At 47.4% G+C, this 25,615-nt stretch overlaps 1 protein-coding gene across 1 annotated transcript in view; it reads left to right on the forward strand.

Moving 5' to 3' along the window:
• Window positions 1–25,615, forward strand: part of LOC147698402 (purine nucleoside phosphorylase LACC1-like) — a 77,269-nt gene that overhangs the window by 43,581 nt on the left and 8,073 nt on the right. Inside the window, exon 5 of the mRNA XM_086935005.1 lies at window positions 23,775–24,000. Within this exon, the coding sequence (XP_086791131.1) occupies window positions 23,775–24,000 (226 nt within the window). The remainder of the gene's footprint in view (window positions 1–23,774; window positions 24,001–25,615) is intronic.

A 25,615-nucleotide genomic window follows, 5' to 3' on the forward strand; every position in this document is an offset into this window, starting at 1 on the left:
GGAAATTGTCTGAGACAGATGGGCGGCCAACTTGCTCGGGTCCTGGCCCAACAGCAAGATGTCGTCCAGATAGACGATAAGCCGAATCCCCTGACTCCGCAGGGTTTCTATGGCCGGGTGCAGAATTTTTATAAAGCACCAAGGGGCCGAGGAAAGACTGAACGGAAGGGCCTTGAACTCGAACACCATGTCCTTCCAGCAGAACTGAAGGAAACGACGATGCGGGGGGTAAATCGGAACCACCAGATACGCATCCTTGAGGTCCAGACGGACCATTCAGTCGTTCGGGAGCAAAACGTCCCTCAAAAGATGGATGCCCTCCATCTTGAAGTGGTTATACACCACCCAGCCATTGAACTCCCTGAGGTTGATGACTGGTCGTCTGCCCCCGTCCACTTTTTCCACAAGAAAAATATTGCTCAGGAAACCCGGGGGGTGGCGCGTTGTTCGACAAATAGCCACCTTGCGCAGTAGCGCCGAGACTTCTTCGTCGATCAAGAGCGCGTCCGATCGGGAGAACATTATAGGACGGGGAGGCTCCGCCTGGCACGGCTGGTCGTAAAACTCTATGCGGAATCCCCGCACGGTTTGAAGGACCCATGCGTCCGTTGTAATAGCCTCCCATGCTTGGGGGAAACACGCCAACCTCCCCCCAATAACCACCTGATCTGCAGGGATAACACTCACCGTGTGAACTGTTGCCGCCGGAATCGTTCCGGAAGTTTCCGCGTCCTCTGAAACGCTGACCTCTGGTGGGGTAGAAGTTGTTATAATTCGCGTTGGAGTTGTAGCCTCCTCTGCCGGAGCCATGCCTTTACCGGGCTGTTGCTGACCACCACGGCCGGTCGTGAGGCCCCTACCATGACCAGCCCCCCGGTAAAAACGCTGGTGGAAGACCCGCTTGATGGTCGACTGTGCCTTATCCAGGGAGGTGAAGGTGGAAACAAACTTCCCCAGTTCCTTAATGAATGGTTCACCAAAGAGTCCACCTTGGGCGATAGCGCCAGCTTCCGACGAAGCCAAATCACCTAACTTGGGATCCAATTTTATCAGTAGCGACCGACGCCGCTCGGTCGACAGGGCACAGTTGGCATTCCCCAAGAAGATAACCGCCCGCTGTGCCCAGTTGGACAATACTTCCGGGCAAATGGCGCTGCCCGACACCTTGGCTTCTTCGGCCATATCGAGAATCTTGGTGAGGGGGCCAATGGTGTCCAAGAGTTTGTCCTGGCAGGAGCGCCAGGAACGGTCGATCCCCTTAAGGGGGTCCTTGACAAACTTCGCCATGAAGGTGGCCATTTTCCCATCAAGTTCCGGCGTCATGGCCACCTTCCCTTCCAGAGTCGGGCGAGGACATTCGCCCCTCAAACAGCTGCGCGCCTCCTTCTCCAAGGGCTTGCGGAGGCGGCCCGCCACAAACTGCGCCACCTTATCCCCAGGCGGCCGACCTCGGGTGCATGATCTCGTCCGGGTCCAGCATGCCCGAAGTGTCTTTGGGCAACTCCGTCGAATTGAACGACGGTCGCCATGACCGCACGGAGTCCCCATCGTCGTCGTCGGTATCCGCGGGAGAAGCCCCGGGACAACGTTCGCCGGTGCAGAAGGTGTCTGAGGCGGAGGCGCCTCGGGGGTCGACCCAGACGCTTTAGCCAGAAAAGCGTCGCGTAGGCGCTCGAAAGCGTCCTTATCCACACCTTGCGAACCACTGGGACCCGCGTCCCCACGTGACTTTTTGGCCGCCGGAGGCTGGCCAGGATCGGTGGCGGGGGAACCCCCTGGGGCCGGTGCCAACTTGGCACATTCCTGGACAATGCGGGCTGAAAGTCTGTCCTCCATAGGCCCAACGATTTCCTGCACACACGGTAAATCGACTGGTCCACAGCCGCATAAAACTCGTCGTCCTGGAGGTATTGGTGGGACTCCTCCTCCTCGACGTAGTACCCCTCAGCCATGGCGCTACGCAGTAGATACGAAAGTGAAACTGAGGGTTCCGATGGCGTACACAGACTGCCACATGTGGGCCGACCGAAGGTTGGCAAAGAGTGTATGCCGGTGGAACCGGACAAATAAAAGGCAGCACCAGCCTTTACAGCGCGCCGACCCTCTCTCCAGAGACCGGGCCGCACCGCCTCCCAGCGCGCTCGAGCGGGGAACACCCCAGCGGAAGCTGTTGCAGAAGAAGGTGCTGAAATCGCCCGCAGGCTTCAACGTGGGTACAACCACTATACAGACCCCACCGGGGCGTTCAAGTACGGGACAGTGCAACCCAAAAAGGGTGTCAGGGTTAGGCGGCAGCAGGGCACCTGCGAGGTCGACTCCCCAGCGCAGCTCCAATCAATGAGACGAAAACTGCGCGCGGGCAGGCGACACGCAACGGCTCCCTCTAGCGGTGACTCAGCACCGTGGAATACACGGGGACATCGCGTAGGGGGGAAAGGCGTCCCCGCGATGGAAGGGGCTCTGGAAGGGAAGAAAAACCCCACAGGCCCCCCAAAGCAACAACAAATGCAAATATAATAAAAGAAAACAAAAAAAAAAACCTCAACAAACACAAAAATGCAAGAGAGGGATAATAGCACTTAACTGGCTGCGAAGCAGCGAAGAAAGAGGAGGAGTTTGTTGGTTGGACGCCTTATATTGGGATGTATGGACACTAAAGAAGGACTGCCTAAATGTTCATCTCATGGGATTTGTAGTTATTAAACGATGTTATTTTGCAATGTTTTCTGATATTCCTGTGTTGGGAATACAAAAATTTTTTCAAGTTTAAGGCTTTTCTGGCTGCTGTGCGATGTGATGTTAATAAACAGCGAAGAGAGAAAAGCATAATCTGAAGCCTCCGGTCCTGACATAGAATCACAATTAAAATCTCCTCCTATAATTCTACCTGTACCTGTTTGAATTTTACGGTATAGCTGCATTGAAAAAACTTTTGTAACCTGCTCTATGAACACTCTTAGTTACCCAGGTTTCCTGCAATAAACATATATCAAATTTCTCAATATATTCATTCCACCCCGGGTCGCTTGTGTTCTTCTTCAAGCCGGCAATGTTCCATGAAATTATGTTTAAATGTGTACTAACATGTAAATTGGAACTTATTAAAGTATTGTCACTAGGACTTGATACCATATCAATTGAGGACACTAACTCATCACCATTCTTGCTATCCCGTTCACTTCTCGTTCCAGATGCACATATAATGGTATTAAACCCTTCATCTGTTTTCCCATTCACCCTAGTGGGATTTTTCTGTGTAGTTTGTAAGTGCAGTCAATCCACTGCTTCCAGCTGGGATAACTCTTGGAACCTATTAGGAGTTACCACGGGAAATGTAATATCATATGTTGTTGCCAAGAGGTTGCGTTGGATTTTGTAGAAGTACCCTAATGGGAGTGCATGGATGTTTGTATAACTTGTAGCGTTTTCTTCGTGAGCTCTCAACAAGGATCGGACCAAATATGGATTCCTAAAGTTAACAACTATACAATCTCCCTGTATATCTTTTGGGGAGTTTCCCACCCACCCTACCCTTCGTGCCATTATAATTTCATTGGCTTTCCTCTTATTAAAATTTTTGTATTTTGATAACCAATCCATAACTTTGTTCTTTAAGTTAATCCAGGATTCCGTTTGTTCTCTTTTTAATACCGGAACCCCTACTAGCTCTAAAACATATGGGCACGAGGCAGGAGGGAGATCCAAAACATCCGTGTTAAGAACCACGTCTGTCCCTTTAGGACTATGTTGTATGTCACTACGAGGGTTATACTCGGTTCCCGTTGTTACCTTAACTATACCTGGTGATGTGAGAACCCTCTTGCTTGTCGAGGAAGGGCCAGCTTTCACCTTATTATTTCTATAGCAGATTCTATCTGGACTCCTTCCTCCGACTTCTGCACTATTATCGACTAATACTTCTACATCAATATGCTCCTTGATCTTCTCTAGTGAGGTTTTTAATTCAGTTATCAAATCTGCCCCTTCTGCAACTATTCCTTTTCCCTCACCTATGCTCTTCCCTAGATAAGGAACAGCGGCCTTCAGTTGGGAAATATCGATATTTAACTCCCGAAGTTTACTATCCATTTATCTGATTGTGAATGGAAATTAAAGTTGTTTTAATAATGTCTGCCACTGTCTGCTCAAGACCATCTATTCCTATACAAATGATAAGAGAACGAACAATGCCTAGGGACATGAAACAATGGTTAATATTATGTTTAAGTTAGGAGGGAACATATTTACCATGGTCTTTCCGTGGGTGTTGAAAAACCGGAGAAGGAAGTAGCAAAGTAAATTCATTATCGTTCATTAAGCAAAAGTATTGCAATGTAAACCAAACAGAAGTAGAATTATTTCAACAGCATTATTCTTGTGAAATAAAAAGCAAGTTAGTCGCACGCATTGGGGAAAAATTAAGCAGAAGAGCAAAATAATGAATACACCCAAACTAAATTACGACTTCAACTCAAAATGTGGCAACCAAAACTACCTAGCAACCCCGTCAGGTGTAGTATGTAAAATTCTTCTCAAAACTGACAATAAACCAACTTAAGCTGATCGCAAACACATGTATCAGATGGCATCCCCTGGAGTGAGCAAAAGTATGACTTGAGAAATATTGTTTTGTTGCGCTCTCGGTTCCTTCTTGTACACTTCCACTGCAACACAGAGGAAATCTTAACTGCAGCTTTTCCTAAGAAATGCTTGATGATTCTCTGCTATGGGCCTATTCCTGTGACTGAGTAAGAGACCTCCACAGAGCAGGCAGAATTCCATTTTGAAGAGCAGGTGTGAGAAATTGGATTGTTGAGTTGTAGGGCGGTTGAGACCTTGGGCAACAGCCACAATCCTTGTCAAGATGAACCACAAAAAGTCACTAATTTTACCCTGCGCATAACCCTCTGGTAGCTTGACACAAAAGAAGTCAGACTTCAGTTAGAACTGATGTGTAAAGTATTTATACAGCACTTGAACAGCGATAAAGTGAAAACGCAACACAAGAAAAATCCCACAGTAATAGAGTACAGTTAATTATCTGACATCAAAATGACAAAAATCCAATTAGTAGAACCAGAGTTATGACTTTTTAAAGTGAAAAATCGTGCCTGAAAAAAATCAAAGGAACAACCGCAGACTTGTAGCCGTGCGTGACTGGGGCAAAGTTGAAAGTTATGTCAGACCATAATGGAGCGCGGTTTGCATACACAAAGTGGATTGGGCCCGGTCCCCGCTTATCTTCGGACTTTGAAGAATTTTAGAGGAGAAAATATCTTAGAAGGTAAAGTTTAGCAGGCCAAGGCAGCCAGCAGTGTCTGAGAGGAGGAGGAGAAGTTTGTGTTGTCGTCAAAGAGCCGCTGGGCGAAGCCATGATGAAGATTTCGGACTAGGCTCTTTTATGTTAAGTTGAAAATCTCCAGCAGAACAAAGCTGCAGGGTGGAGCAGACAAGTGTTCCATTAGGCCGGATACCCCTTCTGCCCAGGAGCAGCTGACCAGGATTTTGTGCTGTGGAGAGGAGCATAGCGGGAGCTGCCGTGAAGTCAGACCAAAGGGCAATGCACCCTAGCAAGCAGGTAGGTCGCCGTCTCCTCGGTTCTCAGGGTAATGTTTGGCAGAAACTTTTATAAGTTACGAGTTTTGGATTTGGGCTATCTCAGCACTTTTAGTACCACTTTCAAGGGTCCAGGACTGGAGGGGCACTGCTGAAGGATAAGGACTCACTCAAGCTGGGTCAGGTACAGGTTAAAGATGGTTGGGGCCTTCTCCGTCCCTGAGGCTGTTACCAGGAGGCCAGCCAACTAGCCATTGGAGTCACTCTTTAAGTCTTGCGTTCAAGCAAGGAAGCAGGTCTCAAGCAGCAGGAAAGTCTGAGGGCACAAGACAGAATTCAGACAGCCGGCAGTCTCTTGGTGCAGCAGCACAGTACTCTGGAGTACACCGCAGGTCACAGGCAGCAAGGCAGCTCCTTGAGAGTCCTTCCACAGGTCCAGAAGTCAAGTAATCAGGGCGTTTGTACCCGTGAGGGTTTCAAGGTGCTGATGAGGAGGTGGGGGGGGGGGGGGCGGGTATACTGATCCGTCTGGGCGCTGGGGTTCAGTCGAAAAGGCAGGTCTTGAGATCCTACTTGAGTCGGGTAAGCAACGGGGATTGCCTGAGGTGGAGAGGCAGGGTGTTCCAGGTCTTAGTGGCAAGGTAGGAGAAGGTTTTTCCTCTGGGTCTAGTCTTGTGGATCCGTAGCACGGTGGCCAGGGCCAGTTAAGCGGAGGTGTCTGGTGGATACGTGGAATGAGAGGCTATGGTTCAAATATGCTGGTCTTGCGTCGTGGTCTTGTGTCGTGGAGGGCTTTGTAGGTGTGTGAGAGGAGCTTGAATGTGATTCTTTTATTAACTGAGAGCCAGTGGAGTTCTCAAAGGTGTTCAGTGATGTGGCTGTGGTGGGAGATGTTGAGGACCAGTCTGGCTGCAGCACTTAAAACATTCTGTAGTTTCCTGAGGAATTTCTGGGTGACGCCAGCTCAGAGTGTGTTGCTTTAGCCAAGTCTGGTGCTGATGAGTGCATGGAAGACTGTGTTTCTGGATTCAGTGGGGGTCTATCTGAATGTCTATTAAAGCAGGCGGAATGTGTAGAGGCATGATGAATATACAGCATTGATCTGGCGAATTGATTGTGAGCGAGGAGTTCAGTACGAGGCCCAGCTTTTTGCGTGGTCTGTTGAGGCGGAGGGCAGAGGGGTTCCCAATGTGGCGGGTCATCAGGATTCATCCCAAGCTGAAGGAGTGGGTCCCATGATGAAGACCTCTGTCTTGTCCGAGTTGAGTTTGAGGCAACTATCTGCCATCCAGGTGAAAACAGCCTTCATTCCGCAGTGGAAGTTGTTTCTGGCTGCTGTGAGTTTGTTGATGAGGGAAAGGATCAGCTCGGTGTAGGAGATGATGTTGAGTCCGTGGTTGCCGACTATAGCTGCGAGTGGGCCATGTAGACGGTGGGCACTCCGCAGCTGATCTCTGTGGGTTCTGAGAGAGTGCTGTGTTCGACTGGTGAGAATGGAGTGGATCCGGTCCAGGGCCTTGTCGCAGAGTCTGGAGTTGTGAAGTCATGTGATAATTGTGTGGTGGGAGATGGTGTCGAAGGTGCTGAGAGTTCCAGAGGATGAGGGTTATGGTTACTCCCCGGTTGAGGAGGGAGTGGATGTCGTTCGGTGGCGGCGAGGAGTTCAGTTTCGATGCTGTGGTTGCTTCGGAAGCCGGATTGGGAGAGGTCCATGACGTGGTTCGCTATGATGAACTCTGAGTTGGACATTGATGGCCTTCTAGATGATCTTGGCTGGGAAGGGGAGCAGGGAGATGGGTCTGAAATTTTTGAGTTCTGTCTGGTCGGCTGGTGGCTTCTTCAGCAGGGGGTTGATCTTGGCGAATTTTCTTTCTCTTTTTTTTAATTTATTTTTTTTGCTTGTCCGAACTTGGTTTTATAGATTCCAATCCAAATAAACATAGTTATGGTTCGCACAGTGGAGATAATAAAGAAACTATTTTCAGGCATAAGCTGTCCTTCTAAATTGACCAGGCCGGGCTTTTCCAGGATACAGAAACCTTGTTGAAGAACATTCATTTTGTGTTTGACATTTCCACAATAGTCAGAGGAAGGATGGTGTTGAGATAATCTTTCCACTTTCTGAGAGCTAAGACAAGGTCCTTGGTCAGTCTTTTTTGTCTTCATGTTTCCACCAGGATCAAGTAGGAGATTTGTCCCAACAGAAAAGAGAGAGAGAGTAAACACAATCTGCGTGACTGCCAGGTCCCACGGCCGCCCCCTTCGCCATGGTCCGGCGCGCCACCTGGAAGACGTACCCCGCTGCCGCATACAGCCCGTCGGCTTCCAACAATCGACAGCTCCAACATTTACTAAGGGACGACCTGCGAGGCTCGCCTTCTGTCGCAACCGGGCTAGCCATGGCGACCTTCATATAATGCAGACGTTTTACTCTTGACACATAAACGCGTCCATGTTCGATCTTGCCATATTTTCAGTCATCGGGGAAAGGTGGCGGTCGCAATGGAGCAGTTGGCGCACAAAGCTCGGGGGCAATGGAGGTGGCTGCTCTATGAAAAATGTGGTACGGACATGGGTCCTGGGGGCTCCGAAGTGGATGCTCTTCATGGTATTGAGTAGGTCGTCTGTGGTAAGCAGGGTCCTCTTGAGCAGGATCCGTTGGGGGGTGACATGGTTGAGTAAAGTGGTGTTGGGCGTGGTGGGAGGGTCTTGGGTGTCGAAGCTGTCGTAGATCTGCCTGATCTTGTGGTGGAAGAAGGTGCAGAGGTCTTAGGAGGGTGGGATGTCTTGTCTTGTGGTTGGACCTGGCAAATCCTAGACAATAGTGAAGAGGTCTTTGCTGTTGTGTGCATTAGCATTGATTCTGTCTTGGAGGAACGTTTGCTTTGTAGTTCTGAGGAGGAGGTGGTGGACCGTGACGGGTGCTTTGAAGGTTGTGTGGGTTTCCGGGGTTTTGTTGTCCCTCGATCTCTTCCAAAGCCATCTACAGGTGCTTTTGGACTTGTGTAGGGCGGGAGGGAACCATCTGGCTTCTTGAGGAGTGCCAGAGCAGTTGTAGATCCATTGGGGAAGGTTTTGTGCTGACGTTTTCGCGTCGGTGGATGTCGGCGGTGTGGTAGTGCTGAGAGAGGCAGTGAGATGTTCTTCGGTGACCTTGTTCCAGCTTCGGCAGGGGCAGTGGTGAACGGTGGGTTTGGTGAAGGTGAAGTGCACACAGTGGTAATCCGTCCTGGTGGTGTGACTGTAGGTGATGTTTTCGCTAGAGGAGAAGACTGGTTTGAGCATGTGTCCTGCTGCATGAGTTGGAGAGGTGACTAACTCCTATGTTGGTGAGGTTCTCCAGAAGGAATGCAGTGTTCTAGTCTTTGGGGTTATCCAGGTGAAAGTTGAGGTCGCCCAGTAGGATATAATCAGTAGATGCGAGACCCTGGGGTGCGATGAATTCGATGGTGAAGGACAGGCGGGGACCAGGAGGTCTGTAGACTAGGGTGCCGCGGAGGGTGGTGTTGGTCTGGATATGGAAGTGGAGGTGTTTCATGGTAGTTGTTGGATCGTCTGGGTGGGTGGTCCGGTAGAGGGTTTTTTTGTGGACTATGACAATGTTTTCTCCTGGTCAGTCAGTACGGTCCATGCGGGTGATCTTGTAGCCTTCGGGGATGGCTGTGGCGATGTCCGGCTTTACAGTGAAAGAGAATTTTAAATTGCAATTCCTTATGCACTAAACTTGAATTTTCTACTTGCTCCCAAACAAAGTTATCACCTATAGGTATCCCAATGTTATCCCATGGGATGGGTAAGCCTCCAAGAATTAAAAACATGAATTTGGGAGTGTTTCACCATCAAGACATGTAAAACTTGAAAGTCCATGTCCAACTTTTTAAATATATTGCACCCTGCCCTCTGGGATGTTTAGGGCCTACTGTGGGGATGACTTAAGTGTATTTAATGGGGAGTTTTAGGCTTGACAAAAGGTTTATTTTGCCAAGTTGAATTGTCAGTTTAAAACTACTCACAGACTGCAATGGCTTGCCAAGGACACGTTTTAAGGGGCTGGCACAATGTGTGCTGCAGACCCACTATCCGCATTTATTTCTCAGGCTTGGATATATGAAATTCCAATTTACTAGGTTCTTTCAAGTCAACTAAATATGCCAATCAGATGTAAGCCAATGTAATCCTCTTTTAGGGAGCGAGTAAGAGCACTTTAGCACTAGTTAGCAGTGCTAAAGTACTCAGTCCCTAAGGCAAACAAAATTAATTCAGCAAAACATGAGTAGAATGGGCAAAGATGTTTGGAGAAAGACCAGCCTATGGCTGACAGCTGTAACGTGGCTTGAGTGCTCAATCACTCTCAGCTCACACATTTTAGATAATGTATCCCTAATGCTAGCCCTTGCCTTTTCTGACCACCTGTAAGTTATATTCTTAGCAAGTATACTGTCTTGAGTATCAATTTCATGAGTACGCAAGTGTGCAAGCCTAGGAGTGACGAGAACAGTGAGGCAAACCTTTCTAACAACTGTCAACAGTCCATCTGCTGCTCTGGAGTCAAAGTAGGGGAGAAGTTGACACCCCCCTTTGATCCATCTTTCTGTCTGGAGGATAGGTCAGAGAGAGAATCACACTACTCCATCTATCACCAGGAGCAAGGTTAGCTTCTGACCTTCAGTGCTTAATTTGAGTTGGTTGCCTGCGGGTGCCACCAGCACTTATTTTTCCACCTTACATATTTGCCAAGTACAAGCGAGGGGAAAAACACACATATTGAAAGGACTGAGAAAACGAAAGTCGTCAAAACCATCACAAAGGAAGAAAGCAGGAACATGCAAGAGTGAGAAAAAAGGGGCAGGGAGTGTCTGGTAGTAGAGTAAAAGCCATTGTATTTGATGCACGCACATTTAATTACACGGACCACCAGTTTCTAAGCAGAGCTTTGGGCACTGGCACTCTTTAGCAAATTATGCACTGCCAACCTCTCATAGTGTGGTGTGAGGCAGTTCACATGCAGTACCCTTAAGGGGTTTCTGGGAGTCTTGAGGTCCACTAAATCTGTGACCTATCCCCCCCCCCCCCCCCCTTGTTTTCTCTACTTCACCACATAAGGCTCTGTCCAATGGTTTTGAAGGGCCTTGGGCTCCACTGGCTCCATTACCCACACCTTCTGGCCAGGATGTAACTCTATCAGAGTGGCTTTCTGCTTTGTGCCAGAGTTTCATCACTTCTTGGCTAGAATCTAAGTTTCGAAAAGCCTTATTCCAGAATCGCTGTATGTGGGTCCTTTGAGCCAACAAGTAGCAGAATACATCCAGAAGTTTTTTTGGGGGGTCGCTGTCTGGGAACTTGCTCCCATACCTCCTTTACTAGACTAAGAGGTCTCCTAAAAGGGTGACCATTGAAGAGCTCAAATTGCCTAAACCCAACTCCCTTCTGTTTTACCTCCCTGTAGACAAAAAAACAGGCATGGCAAGAGGTCATCCCACTTCCCCCTCATTGGCTCAGGCAGGCCCTTAATCATTCCATTGAGGGTCTTTTTGAATCTTTCAACAACCCCATTAGTCTTAGAGTTTTTGGGAGTGGGGGACTTGTAGATTACCCCACACTCATCCCACCTGGACTGCATGCAGGCAGACGTGACAAGTGTCCCCCTGTCAGACACCACTGCCTTGGGGACCCCCACATGAGTAAAAATACCCACCAGGTCATAGCCACTAAATGTATAACCTGGGTATCTGCTGATAAGGTAGGGATGTGGAATTTAATAAAATATCTACTTGTCTATTAGGGGTTGAATGTAGTGGTAAGCAACAGTTCTAGGGGTGGAATACCCTTTCGAGTCTGTTCAAACCTACTAACTTGCATGCATTAAGGGTTTCCACTAACTCTTCTTTAATCTTTTCTCATACTGAGAAAAGATTGGACCTTTACTCCTGACAATGGCAGCCATAAAACTTCTAGGGTTAGGACAAAATTGTGGTTGGAGGGAAAGTTCACTTGCAAACACTCAGATACTCGCATGAGCAAATATACACCTCGATATTAGCTCAAGCTGAAATGCGGTTCACAAATATTTTTAGGAGTACTATTTCTTGGTCTACTTGTGTAAAGTCTTGTGAATTCACAAAAGTAGTATATCTGCACTTAATGCAAGGACATTGGTGCATTTTTGAGACTTTATTTAATAATTGGGACCTTAATTAGTTCTGGCGTTAAACGGGACTTTTCGTGTTTATTAATATTCTCTCTCTCTCTCTCCTAGCTTCACTGTGAGTGACAGCATTCTGTTCTTTCACAAGCGAGTATATCAACACACAGTTGTTTTGTTCAGTGTCAGGAACTACTGTGGCAAAACAATGTTTGCTTTTTGCCAATGTTTGTTATAATGTTGAGGGCCCTGCAGCTCCCACACCAATAAGGTTTTACAAAAACTATGCCAAAACAAGTCACGCATTGACAAAATCAAAAAAGGCGGACCAACAATTCCAGACCTAATGGCTTTACCAATGCTTGTTCTTTTTATGTTTCCCATAATCTTATTAAAAATGGTTACACTGAATTTCCATTATAAATAGTTTTGCGAAATACTAGAATACATCAAAACATTTTACTAAATGATTTTGCATAGAATAGTGCCTAAAATTGTACAGTAGTTTAGCAAAATGTTTTTGCATTTTTTTGTGAACATTTTATTTTTACAGCAAATAATCCTTAATCTTGTTGTCAAGCTTCTGCAAATATTTGCATCTAATCAGAGAGCATTCTGGGAGTTGTATACATAGCCTCATATTGCTAAACATTGAAAACGTGTGTACATGTTTTTATCCTGGAACAACGGTTATTAGTGCAGTATGAGCTTACAGCATTTACTTAGAGCGCTCACCCTAAGTTTGAACAGCATTAACACATGGACACAAATATTACCTTAACTGCAGGCAGTGCCTTTCCCTGATCTATAATGTGGTACTGTAAACTAGCAACCAAAGGGTTTGTGCTGTAGGGGGTTGGGCCTACTTGTCCCAAGACAATATACACATGAAAACTTGTTGCCCTTGACCCCAATCAAAATGTCCCTGGCGTCGGGCTATAGGAATTCCACATCCCTGTAAGGTCTACTAAAACCAAGATAAACATGTTTCCTAAGGCAGTTTTGAGGTCAAGGGCCCCAACAATGTTGCTGCCCACCTTTTCAAAGAGGATACCAATGACTTGTAAGCAACTCATGGGAGCTTTGAGCTTTTTCACTCTTTTCCCAATGTCCTGGCAGGTGGAACATGACCTATAGAATGAATTTGAGGCTGTCTTCATCTGGGGCCAATAGAAATTGGTAACCGGTCTTGCAAAGGCCTTGTCCTGCACCAGATGTCCTGCCAGGGGTATGTCATAAGCCAGCCCAGTAAGAAGGCTCTGTAGCACTGGTGAATAGCCAACCACCAACAGGCTGGTTGCCCCAGGCTCAGGAACCTTAGGCTCACTATATAGGGATTGTTTCTATCAATAGATCAGGTGATCTCCCCAAGTGTCACCATCTGTCTGGTATTAATCTTGTCCCCTCAAGCCCTCTAGGGTTGGACACTCGTTTTGTGCCTTACACGATTCATCTCGGGTAGGCTCGCCCTCAACAATCAAACCATCAAGCTCAGGTATGTCTCCCAGGGCAGAAATGTCCTCCCAGGTAGACTCTGGGGCGGCCTCCTGAGGTGCCTTGTCAACATGGAACATGGGGGTTTAGGGGCTGGTTACCCCTTTCCCAATCTCCTTGTCCTTCCCTTCATTGGCAGCTGCCTGGGTCATTTTTCCAGACTTCCTTGACTCCCCTTCTTCGGCAGCCATGGAAGTTGTTTTCTGGCACACCCACCCAGGTAGCACTAACCTCTCCAGTTGAAATCCAAGATCTACTTAGTTCCAGATAGTGTGCTCGTGATTATTGCCTAATATACAATCTATAGGCATTGCATGGCTCCCTCCTACTTCTACAGAACATGAGACCCCCTCCCCACCTCACTCACAGGAAACCAGAGCCGCTGAGTAGTGACTGTCCCAGTTGTCTGCTTCTACAACCTGGTGAAATGTATTGGGTATTACCTGCTCGGAGGACAACAGATGACACCTTTATGGTAGTCATACTGACTGTGTTTATCAGAGCCTCCACTTGCTAATTGATGCTGACCTACTGCCTGTACCTGGAAGTATAGTGGGCTTTAGGCACCATCTCCTTTCACACAGAAACACTAGGTTCACCTCTGCAGTCTAACTCTGGTAATCTGCTCACCAGGTGCTACACGGGCCGAACCTGAGGCCTGCCCACCAATGGGGCGGGGGGTTGTGCCCACTTGGGACACTTGGCAACCCCAGATGCCCAAACTTGTAGCTCCCCTGGCATTTGGGGACAACCTTACTTGTCTTCTTATCAAAGAAGTCATTGTTCTTGTGGTCAGATTGGGGCTGGGTACCATTACCCATGAACTATTTTGGGTGCCATGAGAGAACTCTTCATTTTCATTTTTATTTTTCTCTCCCCCTTCTTTATTCTGGTGAGGACCCTGTTCATCCTTTTGGGAATCCCCCAGATACTTTTTGGAGACACTGGTGCTGACCCAGAGGTCCACCTCCTAAGCAAGCTCTCAGGGACCAGGTGATTGCACAGCGCTGTTAAACCGGTATTGAGCATGTGCTTCCTCAGAATCCGGTTGTACAGCCCAGTAAAATCATCAGCTTTGCTGCCCCTCAACCAACCACTCAGTGCCTTGCTGAAGTAGTTCAGGAAATCAACCCAAGACTGGTTTGGTAGTTTATGGCTGTCCCTGAAGCAGTACTTCTCAGGGTCAACTTGGCATGTAAAAGGGCTTTCGTAGGAGCATACTTCATCTGATCCCTCACCTCTACGGTCAAAAGGGTGCCCCTCCCCACTGTGGGCATGTGTTTCCACAAGTTTGTTCCCAATCTCCCTCTGGGATCGTGTGCATTCTAAAGGGCTACCTCACAGGCAGAAACCATTTGCCTATGACATCTCCCACTACATAGCTGAGGTCTTGAGATATGGAGACTCTCACCTTCTATTGGACGACGGGCTGCCACCACTGTTGATGGATTCTGCTGCTTTTATTACATTTGGTGTCCTGCTCCCTTGGGCTCATCTCATGAGTCAAGAGACATTCTTTCAACCAAGGCCCATTCAGCATTTTCTACAGCAGAAGCTTCTTTTCTTTTAAAGACCTTTTAGCAGAAGCCTCCTCCTTGGCTACCTCCTATTTGAACTTGGCCATCTGCAGCCTGAACTCCCTCTCAGCCTTTCTGTTTGCCAGCTCCAAAGGGGACATGTTAAGAGCAGGGTGGCCTTCTCCTGTAGGTAAGTTGTCCTCCTCTTTTTCAGGGAGTGCTGCTTAGGTCCTTTGGCAAGACCCTCCTCCTCCTCCTCCAAGTCCCCTTTGTCCTGGGGGTTGTTATCCTCCAACTCCTCTGGAATGGACGGCATCTTCTTGACTGCCTCTTAGGCATGGAGGGCTATCTGGAGGTTCACCTTTGTGGCCTTTTTTTTACTGCATTCAGCCCCCTCTCCTCCTTGCAAAGCCTCTGCAGCTGAGCCCTGCTGAGTTCATCAGCCTTGGTCACCTCCATCTTCATTGCAGGGGAAAAAAGGAAGTGAGGTAGACTTAAATTTGGAGAAAGGAAAAAATCAAAAACTAAGGATATTCTTTTTACAAAAAGGGGTCAAATCTGGTAGCAAATTATTTATCTGGGATTTTAGTGTTACACTAATGACTGCATGGAACTTCACAAACACATGAACTGGATCCCAGGAACTGCACAAACACAAGAACTGGATCCCATCACTGAGCACCAGAGTGAGAAATTGGGTTGTTGGTTGAGGGGATTGTGAGCCCTTCTCAAGCAACAGCCACAATCCTTGTCATAGTGAATCGCAAAATGTCATAAAATGAACATGTGCATAACATCCTGGTACCTTGTTTTAGCTTGCCACAAGAGCTGTCGGGCTTAAATTTGAGGCAATGTGTAAACTGTTTGATATGGTGGATCACCCTCTGCTTATCAACCAGGTGGAGAGTATCCGGATCACAGGTGCATCCCTTACCATCCATAGATCCTTCTCTGATGGAGAACAAGGTGTTGCCTTTTGGGATTTTTCCTCGCATCCCTTCTCAATACCTTGTACCCCACAAGGCACCCCGCCTCAAGGCTCGTCATTATCCCCTACACTTTTCAATATCTGTTACAACCTCACCGAAAAGTATTCGTTCATATGGCTTTGCTACAGTTTCCTATGTCGACGACACACAAATAGTGGTGTCTATATCATCAGATGTCAACGTGGTTGCCAGTAGGTTTAGAAACTGCCTGGCAAATATTGTCACCTGGATGCAGGAAAACTGTCTTAAACTAAAGTCCGACAAAACTGAAGTAATCCTTTTAGGAAATAACACTTCCTTCTGGATTAAGTCTTGGTGGCGAAATATTTCATACAGTGCCCCTCTCATACAACCACCCGCAAATCTTGTGGTTGTGGCACATCTGGACTCTGGGAGAACACAAACAATTTTCGCCAGTTTATTTGAAGGCCTGATATGGAGCCAAATAGGTTCAGTAATGAGTCTGTGATATGTTTGTAAAAAACCCTCTTGGTCAATGTTAGGGGAGTAAAGTCTAATAACAGTTAGGTCTTGTCCCGGTTGTCTACCCTTGACAAGAACATAGCGGCCATGTGGGTCAGTAAGTTTTCACGTTTTCTGGATTGGGACACCTGATCTGATCCATGTCAAGACACCTTGTGCAAATGCAGAGTATGTTGTATCGTAAATCTGCCCCCACCAGTGCTTGTGCAGCGCCTTTTTCTCTAGAACGATCAGTTGGGTTTCTTGTGGTATGGCAATATGGACTCCCCTCCTCTTGAGGTAGGCATGAATTTTGTATTGTTTCGCCATATTATTTAGGCCCCGGACATTCCAACTAATAAAGGAGTAGGTCAGGGGGTTGCCATGATCAGACTAGACAAAGAAGAACAGTGATCGGTCCCCCTCAGGGGGTCAACAGGAAGGAAACCGTACCTTTGCTGCATTTATGAGTAGCTGAGTGTAATGTAATGTAATGTAATTTCATTCTTATAGAGCGCAGCTTTCACTCCACTCTTTGCGCTGAAAACCCGTCACCTAGAGTGGAATAGGCCGGAAGACTAGTCAAGCATCAGTCTGCTATTGCCTATAACATTATACTTATATCAGAGAGATACATGCTTTGTCTGAAAGATCAAAAACCCAGGTCTTCAGGGACTTTCTGAAATGGTTCTCCAGAGGGATTTGGCGCAATTGGAGCGGAAGCTTATTCCAGGCCCTAGAGCCCAGTACTCCAAGAGATTTTCCTCCCTTGGTGGATAGCCTGAATTTAGGAATCCACAGCAAGTTCAGGTTTGATGGCCTAAGGTTCCGAGACGGCACATATCTCTGAATCCGATTTAGAAAGTATTTGGGTCCTTGCTGGTGGTATGCCCTAAAGGTGATGACTAGGATTTTAAACAGCACCCGTTTGTGGATAGGTAGCCAGTGCAAAGCCCTGAGTGCTGCTGAGGCAGATGACTTCCTTGGCCATCTCAGGACAAGACGGGCGGTGGCATTCTGGATCATCTGCAGCCGATGCAGGACTGATCTATTTGATCCTGCATATAGGCTATTGCAGTAGTCTAGGCGAGATGTAATAAGTGCCACCGCCACCGTCTTCCTGGCTGCCAATGGGAGGAGGTCAAATAATCTTCTTAGCCCCTTGATTATACTAAAACAGGACCCTGCCACAGCCCCTGCTTGTTGCTTAAATGATAGTGCCTCGTCAAATCTAATCCCTAGGTTACGGGCTGTAACAATGGTGTTCGGGGGAGCCTCTGCATTTGGTGGCCACCATAGTCTTGGGGAGAAGAAGTTTTGCTGCCCGAACGGTAGAATTTCGGTTTTGCCCGAATTGCACTTAAGATGATTGTTTCTCATCCAGTCAAAGGTGGCGGCGAGGCAGTCTCTAAGATTTTCCTCAGCCTTCACCGTTTCGCCGTCTAGTACCAGGATGAGCTGAGTATCATCAGCATAAGATATTGTGCTGATGTGAAAGGATGTAATAAGCTCAATCAGGGGCGTCATGTACAGATTGAACAGTACGGGGCTTAAGCTTGAGCCTTGCGGCACCCCTGTTGTCAGCGCTTTCTCTTCCGAATGGTACTCCCCGAGCACTGTAACTTGCCTCCTGTGGCTGAGGAAATTCTTTAGCCATTCGAGCACAGCCCCGGCTATCCCTCATGCTACTAGGCGGCCAATCAATACGGAGTGTGACACCGTATCGAAGGCCGCCGACAGATCAAGTAGGACCAGTACAGCCTTCTTCCCCTGATCCATGGCAGTCCTCAAGCTCTCCACTGTGAACAATAGAGCGGACTCCGTGGAGTGCTTGGCCATAAACCCGGATTGATTCGGGTGCAGAATATTATTTTTGCAGCGTGAATCTTTCTGGATTCACTATGCTGTGCATATTCCGCGGTCTTGTGGTTGGGTCCGGATTCGTAGTCTTTTCTCAGTTTTTTTTTTTTTGTTTTTTTTTTTGGTAGCCCTTGTGGGCGTCGGCGTCACACCTCCTCGGGTGCATTTCCGGTGACGTCGGCATGCTTCCTGCGGAAGCTCCCACTCTTGGGCGCCATCTTCAGATTCTTTTTTCCGCGGTCGGGTCTGGATCGTTCCCGTGTGGGCTCCAGACATTTTTGGAGAAAGTGCTGAAAAGAGTAGAAGTTGGAGAAGATATTGGAAGAAGAAGACTAGAGAAGACTTCACAGAACATTGACGAAGAGAAAAGAAGGTGAAAACCTCGAGAACTTCGAGGATCTTCGACGTCCACGCGGTCAGGGAGGCCTGAACGCACGAGGATGGACAACACGCCGTTCAAGTTCTGCCCCAACTGCAGACACAATTACGCGCAGAAAGACCAGCACCCGGTTTGCAACCTTTGCCTGCTGGTAGAACACAGAAGCGAGGACTGCAACGCCTGCTCCTGCTACTACGACCCAACCACAAGACCGCGGAATATGCACAGCATAGTGAATCCAGAAAGATCTTCAAGCTGCAAAACTACACCGACAGGTAAGAAACTATTTGTTTCCTCTAGGAACCTCGTCAGTTGCTTATTCACTGCTGCTTCCGTAAGTTTAAAAAGTACCGGGAGCAGCGAGACGGGACGAAGGTTTGAGAGCGTGGTAGAGTCTGCTAGAGGTTTTTTTTGCAGCGGTTTTACTGCGGCCATTTTCCAATCCAATGGGATCACTGCAGAGGACAGGGAGGAGTTAATGATAGTATTAATGATCGGATTCACTGTGTCCACTAGAGCGCGCAGCATCATAGGGGGGGCAGGGGTCGATAGTATCGCCTGGCGGTACTCTTCCAGGCTAACTGGAGCGAACTTGCTGAGATGAACCATATCCGTACCAGCTTCAATCACCTCTACCAGAGGGGAGATCAATGGTTGTGGAAAATCTTTAGTGAGGTCTGATATTTTCTGCTCAAAGTAGTTAGCAATCGAATTACAGAGAGTAAGAGAGGGAGGGATTTCTTGTAAGAGAATTCTGGGATTCATGAAGCTTTTAACTATTCTGAAGATCTCCTTTTGTTGATTGTCAGAAGAGCTAATAGCCTATAGGAAGTACTCTTTTTTGCATTTTTAATCAATGCGTGCTACTGCCTCCTATCTTCTTTATAGCTAGTGAGTTCTTCAGCTTCATAAAAACGACGCCATTTCCTTTCTAATATTCTGACCTCCATTTGTTTCTCCTTTAGGGAAAGAGAGAACCAAGGCGCGGACATTTTATTCAGCTTTTTGCCCAATTTGCTGGTCTCTGCTGGCCCGCAAATTCCAGCAATCCAGTTACAGAAGCTTTTATTATCTGTCTCCGTGTCGCCGGTCAGTAATGGTTTACTTTCCAGGGCAATCCGCTGGAGATTGGGATTGTCCCTTATTTTTTTCCAGTCATATTTTGTAAGGCCGTCTGCTTTAATGTGGCCCTTCCTAATCACCTTTCCTTCAACTAAAAGATCAAAAGGCACAAACATATGATCGGACCAGGTCTGGATACAGGGTGGTTTTACTTTCAGAGATTTAAAATTCGTGTAAATACAATCTAGGATATGTCCAGCTTTATGGGTGGGATTCAATGTCAATAGGGTAAGCCCTAGGACATTCATGAGATCTTTAAAACATGTCGCACTTGAATCTGCGACAGAATCTAGGTGGAGGTTTAAATCGCCTAACCGCGTGAAATTGGCAAATTTGAGGATGAGATTGCTAAGTACTTCCCCAAGACTCTCAAGGAAGTCCTTTTGTTGTCCAGGTGGACGATAGATTAGGGCTCCTGTGAAAGTAACCGACTCGTGTATCTGCAGACTGAAACCCAGGCTTTCTGCCCCCTTGATATCTGAGAGTTCGAATTGTGTACATTTCACAGAGTCTCGGTGGATGATGGCAAGCCCTCCCCCACGCTGTTCCTGCCTGTCTAATCTTTGAATAAGATAGCCTTGAGGTAAAGCTAATGTAATAACAGGATTACACCAAGCTTTGAGCCACGTCTCTGTGACGAAGAGCCAGTCTAGCTCGTTCTCAGAGATCAGGTCATAGATATGTGCCCCATTCTTGCTCATAGATCTAACGTTAATAAGTCCTCCTCGAAAGGAGGTAGGGCATTCAATAACCGGGGTATATTGCTCTGGGATAAGATACGTCATGCAATGACAACAGCAGATCGGCCCCAGCCAATTTTCCACATTTATGGGCTCATGACAATAAGTGGCATGCATATTCAACGAAAGAATCTCCTCTCTAGCTGGGATCGGAGTGGGTATGGATTGGCCAGCATGGCTAGCCCTGGGCCCGGCCACGGCACGGACGGGCACAGACGGACTTACCTTTGGCACGCCGTCGATGCGCCCGCCGTGCGCGTCCGCTGCGCGGAGGCATCACCACACGCTATTAAAGGGACGCCGCTCGCGTCGGCTGCCTGAGTCACCCCCACCGCCCCGCCTCCGAGGTGGGCGTGGAGGGAGAACGCAGCGTTGCGAGGAAGAACTGGACACCGCACCTAATCGGCAGAGCCTCGGGTCAGCACTACACAGTGCAGGTCTGATTTAAAATAATGCAGGGTTTGCCGAGGAAGAGTGAGTGAGACAATGGTTTTTTTTAAAGGCGCTACAGTACAGCGCAGCAGTGCTTCCTAACCCCCGGCTTCCGCCTCAGGGGAACCAAATAAGTCAATTTAATAAAACAACACAACTCAAAATAAATGAAATAATAACGATTAAAAAGCGTAGCAGTGCTTTTAGCCCCCGGCTTTCCACCTCAGGGGTACAGAGTGGATAGTCTGGATTAGCACAGTGAATGGCAACTAATTGTATCCGCTTAATGCCCCAACCCCAGGACGAGAAGTGAACATACCCTCATCAAATTATCAGACATGCTAACTGTCGCTCACGTTTCCTATGCATAACGTACCAGTTGAGTGGGTGCTTACGTTCAGGCGCATCCTGGCTTTGCACCGCCCATCCAGCTGAAACGTAAGATTTATAACATACATTACTGTCTAGCCGATCTCGTCCTAGGCAGTCAGTTGTCTACATCTGTAGGTAAAGCATCTTTCGGGACCTTGTCTTCTGTCTCTCGCAGCTTTCTAGTGAGAGCCCCTCCGTCCCCTCTGGTGATTTCAAGGCAATGTTCAGGGTCCAGTTAGTGTCAATAGTGTCCTTTTTCCTAGTGGTCCTGCCCATTGGGGCGACATCCTCAACGATTTGGCTGTTCTGTAGCCGTGCCTTCTAGGCTGCACCATGTGTGACGTGCACAGCTCGCTAGACCCTCACATGGCCAGTGCCCCCGTCATCTGATACGAGATCTGCCTGCAATGACCAAACACTGGCCCTCTGCCAGCCGGGAGAGAGACAGCCCGGAGCAGCAGCAGCTGGCCGGGCCCCACAGATGGCTGCCCTTTAGTTTGTCTCCATTGCCAGGCAATGCTCCCTATGAACCGGGGTGACTGTTCCCTGCGTTCCAACAAAGGCATGCAGCAGGGTGAGGTATCTAGTAGGGCAGACCAGCAGGTGCAACGCGCCAGGTGCCGAGGTGGGGCTACCAGCATATGTAGCTACAAACACAAAGCCAGGGAGGAGCACTGACCATCAACCACACTGTCCGCGTAGCACCAGTGAAGTCCCTGGGCCAATGCAAGTTCTGTCCCCGCCACTCTCCGCCGCGTAGTAGTCACAGTGTCTCTTGCAAATAAGAGGGTTGGGGTCAAGCCCATAGGCAGGCCTCCGCATGCCCCCGGTGTCGGTCTCATTCCAGACTGGAGGCAACGCCCACCTTTCGGTTGCGTGCTCCAGGCCCCCGACCTTCCTTTTGGCATCCGCTTTGCTTCGGGGGGGCCCAGTCGTGTCTTCTTAGCCCCCCCACCGACCACATAGGCCAAGCCCCACTTTTGCGGTCATTGCCTGCAGGATGCACTCGCCAGGTGGTGGGGAGAAGGGAACATGTCCGGACAAGATCCAGTTCTTGCACACGGCCTCTGACAGTCACCTCCTAGTCAGTGATTAGGATTGGACTGAATGAGCCCCAATAGGGAGCCTTCTTATTGGTGTTTGCTTGTAGCCTGGGGAGATGGCCTGAAGGACTCTCAGTTCCCCAACATTCTTTGCTATCGGGCCCCCACGACGATCAGGGGAGCTCTCCCTCACTTGCCTCCTCAGGCCGCGGCTCCTCGGAGGTTCTCCCCAGGCACTCTGAGACAAAGACAGACTGTCCTCCGCCACAGGCGCTATTCTAGTTGCTTGGCACCTGCAATCTTGAGTGTCGCTTCCGCAAACGTTGTGATGCCGCCTGTCTGTTTTTGCTCGCGGTCAGACTCCTCTATCTCCTCCGGGCTCCAGCAGGCAGTGGGGAGTCCAGACAACCCCTCATTATTTTTGGTGACCAGATCAGCAGCCAGGGCCCAGGATGAAGTTTGATGCCGGGGCTCCGCCGGGAGCAGAGCAATCCTGCGTCCGATCACATAAGCGCTCAAGCCATGCTTCCCACAAACATGAATTCCACTACCTACTACTCTAAACCAAGGGATAAATCAAACTCTACATCCTTGTCTCCCATCATCATCATGATATTGATTATGAAAACCCACAGCTCCATCTCACCTGAATATATTCCAAGGAAATTCTCATGCAAATTCAACATTGGCCCATGCTTAGTCCCATGATTAACACATATCTGAGAACCTCTGATAGCCCATACGAAAGCAGCTTTCAGACTGCTCTCTATGAAAGCCTATTCCAGCCTGAACAACCCTGAAAACCTTTACCCTATATAGAACTTGCCATTTCAAGATAAGGCGTTGCAAGTATGGTCAGAAGACCATTACAGAGCAACATTGACAACTTCTTAACATGTTCTTTTCATGCATTAGGCCATAGTGATATCAGAATGTGTCCTGTTTCTGTGGCTGGCAAATAGTAAGCAACAGTGCTTTCGGGCCCTGAGATCTGTCAGTAGCATTTGATGCAGTTGACCACACTTGAAAAGTACATCAGGGATAGGTGCGAACGGAACAGCAATTAAAGAAAATGACAGTTGGCCACACTCCCCTTCACATGGCCTCACCTCCCCAAAGCAGTTCTGTGTTAGAGCTACCTCCTGCTTCTCCTTTAGTCGGCTCCTCTTAACATTTGGTCTACATGAATAGCGGGTACACTACTTTTCTGCCTTATTTGTATACAAAATGGAGGCAGGCTGAACCATCACTTGCTACAAAATGTTTTCTCTGCCTTGACTAAGTTTCTTTGAACCACAGGTGACCTTGAAAAAATCTAGTTGTTCTACAATGTATAAGCTGATGCATTTGTCCTAGTAATGTTCTGTTTGGCTGCAGTTATTTATGTTTTCCTACATATCAACAAAGCAGAACTAAATTGGAAGTTAATAAAAACCCCGGATGATCAGGGAATATTGTGTTGGTTTTTAAAAATGAAGTTGATGATCTATATTAAAGTGGAGGGCAGCTTCTAATATTTTAATTATTTATCCAGTGCAACTACATTATTTAAGTGGAATAACGTAATTTACTGGTGGTTACATGCACTATTTTAATGCTTAAAATCTTTGATTTCTAAAACTTAAAAAAAAACATGATTTGATTTTACATTCCTATTGTGTTCCAGGGTGGAAAGGCACACTTCTTGGAATTGCAATGGCAACAGTAAATTCAATGGTGAACGAATTTGGGTGCAGTTTGAAGGACATACTTGCTGTTCTGGGCCCATCTGTTGGTCCATGCTGCTTAACTTTGCCCAAAGAAGAAGCCAGCTCATTCCATGCAATTGACCCTAATTGTGTACGTCTTTTTGAGTCACCAGCACCTTATGTCGACATACGAAAAGCAACAAGGTGAGTGTTTCTTTTACTTTAAGTTCATACTAATTGGCCACTGGTGTCTGGGATCAAAGTGATTTCTATTGACCTAATTAGCAGAGAATGTGATTTTGTCAAGTTTCTATTAGGGTATTTTCTTCCTAAGAATCTTCGGCCTAAGTGTGAATCCAGAATTTATCAGATAACCAAATTTTGGCTTTGGGAAATTCACTTTGTCCTTGTGCCTCAGTTTCCGTAGCCACCAAAAGTGGAAGCTTCCAGTGCTTATTATCTTCAGTGTGTTCTGTATGGGAAACACTGATTTGTTCCATGTATGTTCGAACCAGTCTTGGGAAATTTTAGATTGTGCCATGGTATTGCAGGGGAAGCCAATATTTCTTTGACGTTCTTGGTATACAAGTAGTCTTCATTGCTTAAGTTGCCTCTACCTTAGTTCATCTGCCTCCAATTTATCCTCCTTTAGCTCTTTCAAACCCATCTGCCTCAATGTTAAAGCAAAGACACATGCCTAAGATGAAGTCGGGGTTGGCACAGCAGTAGATAAAGTTCTTGTTTGATTTGATGTGGTCCTCTTATTTATTTACTTATGTAAATAAGACAGGAGAATGAAGGTGCAGACTGCCTTCCTCGCCTCCAGCCAAGAAATGTAACCTTCCTCAGACTCACAATATCAACTATCAGCAGATATTTAAGAGAAGGGCCTAGTCTGTAATTAGAGTTACAGACTCTAGTATCCACCCTGACTTGAAATAGAAATGAGATTTCAGGTGTCCCAGACACTACGTCAAGGGATGCCATGTGCAATATAGTAAAAGTCAGATTAGCTTGCCATGAACCCCCCCCCCCCAGTTTAGAACACTTTGCTTACAGTTTTTCAAGTAATGATAACTTTGTTAGTATGGTAGTGAAGTATAAACTATAGAACTAAAAAAAGGAAAATAGTTTAAGATTTGGAGAAATGATCTCAGTTTCTAAAAATATTATTTTGATAGGATCCCACATCTTCAGGTGATACTATTGTTGAATAACTTTCTTGCTTACAATCCACCCTTTTATTTTTTAGGTCGAAGCCTAGAGCTGCGCACATGCGCAGTCTCGCTGGCAAGATTTAGTGTTTACAGGAGGTTTCTGTAACTGGCTTTAAGCCCCGCCCCTCTTTCCCATTGGCCGGCGTCACCGTTTATGCTAAACGGTGGCCACCCATTGGGAAAGAGCTTGTGGTGACGTACACTTTTCTCTATTTCTGCCGTCCGTCTTGGACGGACTGGCCTGACTTCCTTCTGCCGTAAAAGCTTTGTTATCTTTATGGGGTCAAACAGATGGCCCCATAAAGATAACAAACCAAAGGAAAGCAAGCCAAACCCGTCCAAGTGGGACGGCAAAAAAAAGAGAAAAGTCGTCATGGTGAGCGCTGGTTGTATTAAGCTAAGAGGGAAAGTGTTATTTGCTACTAGGTTCTGGAGCTCATCAGATGTCGTCAGGGTATTCCACTGGAGTTCCAGTCAGCAGGAGCAGCGTGTCGGAGCCGAGTTGTCCCTCTTTAACTGTCTCAATAAACACTTAGGCGCTCCTGGAACCGGGCACTACTATTCAAACACAACATCTGTTTTGCAGCCATGGCCAAGCACCA

This window comes from Lissotriton vulgaris, chromosome 8, assembly GCF_964263255.1.
Source record: "Lissotriton vulgaris chromosome 8, aLisVul1.2, whole genome shotgun sequence".
In the NCBI taxonomy this organism is placed as follows: Eukaryota; Metazoa; Chordata; class Amphibia; order Caudata; family Salamandridae; genus Lissotriton; species Lissotriton vulgaris.